The following is a 4540-nucleotide window of genomic DNA, read 5'->3' on the forward strand; positions in this document are numbered from 1 at the left end:
GTTATAGGCATTCAAACATTCAGGACACAAGTAAAGCAAATCTATTTCTAATCATTTACCAATAGACTGTACCTTTAGTATAGAAATGTAAGAATCAATACATTATTAAAAGTAGAAGTGGAAGAGTTGCTTACAAGGATTGTACGGTCTCTTTACTCCTTTCCTTTCCCCTTATGATCTTTAATATCTTCATTTGAATATCTAATGATTCGATTAGCAAGACCTCGCGAGACAGTAACCCCACAATCATGAGCTAGGTCAATGATATCCTTTGTGGTAAGAAAGGTAATATCGTCCAGACGCGTAATCTCGTTCTGCTCGAATACATCAGCCAGTGCCATATAGTCATGACCATCCTGACCACGATCCTGACGAGTCGTGCATGCGTAGAGCCAGTCCCGAACCTTCTGATGGAGTATTCCTTCAGATGGCGGCATAACAGGTTGAGAGAGACTATCCTGAATCGTTACACCAACGCTACTCTTAACATCTGCAAGATCACCCATGTTATCACCTACAGCCTTTTCTCGAGCCTTGGATGGTTTGATATAGTCCATAATCTTGAGTTGCTCAGGCACATCTTTGGCTGTAACACCTTTAACACCCTTACTCTTCACAATTATTAGCTTTAAAAACAGTTCAGTATTTAGTGACTCACAAGAAGTCGTGCATGAGTAGTTAAGTGATCATTCGTATACAATTTGTGTTCACCATGGTATGTCTTGTAGCATGTCCGACTGTGTTTTTGACAATAGAAGTTTGCCTCTATCTCCTGAAGCTTTTCGGCAATAATAGACAGCATAGATGTCTTTGCATTGTTCGAGTTTGACCAAGAGTCGGATGCTTTAGTTTCATTAGTCTTACGACTTGTAGCCTTTGAAGCCTGCTTGTTCATTATCAGTAAATAGTTTTTAAAGAAATAAAGAAAAGACTACTTGAAATTTATCATTGATGTTAGTAAGGATGATTGGACATGATACGGCACCCCCCTTCTTCTTCTTCTGCTGTGCATCCATGTATTCTTTGTATCGAGAGAACAGTTTCGCATAATCGTCGTCATTTTCCAGATAATGTGGAACCATTTTCAGACCAGTTCGTTTACACCATGGGGCTTCGTACACAAGAGAAATATGACTCCTAGGCGTTTTCATAATATCCTCTGTTTGATGTAGAAGAACACAAAACCTCCAGGACTTGCATATGGTCAAGTCGCGTGCTGCATGACCATCAGAGACCTGAATAACAATCTTCGTGTCTTGAGAAGACCGACTCAGTCTTTGAGTCTGAGTAGCTGATGATACAGCCTGGCCAGATTTACGAACAGCTGATACAGTTATCAATTAGCTAGTAATAACAAGTAGTGGATACGAATACATACTAGTAATGTCAAACTCTTCATCATCCGAGACTTCATCCAAGTCAAACTCTTCCCTATTATCTTCTCTGGCTTCATCATCATCACTACCCATTACTACTAATGAAGCTGCACGAGTCAATTCAAGCTCTGACGGTTCTTCGGCATAGAGATCAACACTATCATCAGGTAGATCAACGACTTCATCGACAATCTCAACAGACTTATCATAAATTAGTATAGTGACAACGTAATAGAATGAGGAAAGCTTACCTGAATACTAGGAGTAATGTTGTTTACTGTAGGCTGTATATTTGCTGAGTCTGTAGCAACTTTACGGGGTCGTCCAGGGCCACGCTTGACACCAGCCTTTGGTTCGTTGGCTTGACCTTCTTTCAGTACGTCTGACGTTTTATGCTTGATCTATAAATGAAGTAAGATATGCAAAAAATAGAGTAGTTAGAATGAATACATACTGTAGGGATACTTTCAGGAGGCACAGAATCTGACTGACTGTCAAGCATAGTGTTCGTAAGCTTTTGAGAGCGTCCAGGCAGACGTTTCGCTTGTACAGAGCCTATTGGCTTGCTTTCCTTTGCTTGAGCAGCTTCGCGTGCTTTTATTGAAGGTATCTTCCTACGTGTCGGTTTTTCTGTAGACGATTCAAGGCCAGTGGATTCGGGCGGCATGATGGAAGGAAACACACCAGGGTATAGGGTGTAGTCGGGCTTTGAGAGCTCAATGTCATGTTTGTAGAATGGCACCGAAGCCTGTTTTCTGAAAAGTCAGTGGAATTACCAAAAGTACCTTGATCGGACTGATCCGAGCGCTCAGCAACTCCAACATTCACATGGGGTCGTGTAACTGTTCGTTCAGTTTGTTTTGACCCTCCTCCCCTTACTGCCCTACATTGCCAGCTTGTTTATCGAAGCTTGAATTAGTATTTTTCCTGAAGCATTAGAAGGTGTGTTGTAAATACTCATCTCAGGTATACACTGTCTAATTCCTATTATAGGAATGGCAGTACCACAGGATATACGTGCTGCCATAGTTCGAATGCGTCATATTTGCAACATACCAGTTGCTCAAATATCGTTTTATTTGAACATACCATCATCGACTGTCTATCATATTTTGAGGACGTGGTCAGAAGGAGGCAGTGTTACAAAGACGAAATCAATCAGAGGACGGCCACGAGCACTTGATTACAATGACACGGGGGTAAAACCAAAAAAATCACACATTACACTTGTTGGCATCAAGTAACATGTAAATTGAATCTTATAGCTCCTCCTGGGTGCCTTAGAGTTTCGGAATGATACTTACCTTGACGAGCTAAAGGATATCATAGAGCGACAATGTGGGATCAAGTGTTCAGAGTCAACAATCTGGAGAACGTTGACGAGGGTGGGTTTCACATTAAAGAAGGTTAGTAAATATGATTTACTTACTTTAATATCTATTTAACTGATACAGTGTAGATAAGTAAACAGGCACAGGAGAGAAATGAACAATTGCGAGCAGAATTCAAGGTGTATATGACCCTGAATTACAAGGCGGATCAGCTCATATTTGTCGATGAAAGTGCTTGTGATCGGCGAGCTTACATGCGAGACGAAGCATGGGCATTAGAGGGTCTACGTGCAGTCCGTAAGGTATTCTTCATGAGAGGAAAGAGGTGAGAAATCTGAAAATCCGTATATAGAGAATAATTACTCACCATCCGAACAAAGATACTCTGTTTTGCCTGGTATTGCGATTGATGGGATTGTTGACTGCACTATCATCGAGGGGTCTTTTAATGCTGAACGCTTTACCGAATTCATCAAGAGCCTGTTGGATCATTGTCAGCCGTTTCCTGGTCCAAGATCCGTTATTGTAATGGATAATTGTGCTATACACAAAGCACCGGAAGTCCGTAGAATTATTGAAGAGAGGTATGCATTTCAAGAGAAATAGGTCCATATAACCTGCTCACAAATAATCAGGGGTGTGAAGCTTGAGTTTCTGCCTCCTTACTCACCAGACTTCAATCCGATTGAGCTGGCGTTCTCGCTCTTGAAAAGCCAACTTCGTCGGGAAGGAAAAATCACTCGAGATGATACTGGTGATGATTTCAGGGTATACGAACAGCTATATCGTGTGATCTATACGATAACTCCGGCACAGGCCAGGAGTTTCTTCCATCATTGCGGTTACGTTTGACACGCCTTGTACTCTTATCATGCAAGCCATCAAATATCATAGTCTTCACATGATATATGAAAAGCGTCCTGCAAGACAGATCAACACGACCGGACCTTCAAGAATCGATCGAACTGTACCGAGCTGCTCTGATTTTCGGCAGCAGTATTACCTGGAAGCACATAATCCATTCCGGCACACCGGATACTGTTAATACATTACGGCAGGGACAGTGTGATGGGCATGGTAGACGAGAACGATACAACCGCCCTGGCAACCTTCAAGAATCGATCGAACTGCGCTGCACTGCTCTGAAATTAGACATAGGTAGTACCGTGAGCCATCTTGCTGAATGAGAAGACCCTCCTGACCTGTGCACACTGGATATGAGTATTACAAACAGGTGCGTTCAGTATAACAACTAACCAGATATTGAGAATACAGAGTCCAGACGTACCGGGGACCTTGAAGGACCAATCGAACTGTACCGTGCCGTTCCGAATTAGTTGTAGGTACCATCCTACTGTATTAGCGAAGCCGTCTGATCTGCGCACCCTAGATACTGACAATACAAACCGGTGAGTACAGGATGATGGACAAGGCAGGATAATAATAGGATAGACGTACCGGGGACCTTAAAGAATCAATCGAACTGCACTGTGCTGTTCTAGACAGTTGAATACATGCATATATATATATTGTATTCCACCATTTGAAGCAGTCCAGGGGCATGTGAACGGGTTATCTTACACCGGCAGAAGCAAGAAGTCGGAATCACTGAGTGGTAGTTAGTAGTCGAAGTATCGTACCAAAATCACACCCCGACTGGGAAGGGAAGTGCCGGACTGCTGTGCCTTATTAGTCGCGTCCACATGCACGCAATTCCCCCTATCTTCATTCCAAGCCACTATGTCCACTGACGACTCTCAGCCGTTCTCTGTTGCTGCTAGCTCCAAGTCCTACAAGCGGCAGTCCAGAAACCACCCATCCTCATTCTCAGAA

At 42.7% G+C, this 4540-nt stretch overlaps 1 protein-coding gene across 1 annotated transcript; it reads right to left on the reverse strand.

Annotated features, from left to right (window-relative positions):
- Window positions 1–152: 152 nt before the first annotated feature.
- FOMMEDRAFT_162128 (uncharacterized protein) lies at window positions 153–2043 on the reverse strand (the record flags this gene model as incomplete). Its single annotated transcript, XM_007271510.1, has 6 exons — window positions 153–611; window positions 659–883; window positions 981–1324; window positions 1379–1577; window positions 1628–1777; window positions 1831–2043. The coding sequence occupies 6 exons, from the start codon at window positions 2041–2043 to the stop codon at window positions 153–155; spliced, it is 1590 nt and encodes a 529-aa protein (XP_007271572.1).
- Between the last annotated feature and the right edge of the window lie 2497 nt (window positions 2044–4540).

The sequence above is a fragment of the Fomitiporia mediterranea genome (assembly GCF_000271605.1).
Source record: "Fomitiporia mediterranea MF3/22 unplaced genomic scaffold FOMMEscaffold_17, whole genome shotgun sequence".
NCBI lineage: Eukaryota > Fungi > Basidiomycota > Agaricomycetes > Hymenochaetales > Hymenochaetaceae > Fomitiporia > Fomitiporia mediterranea.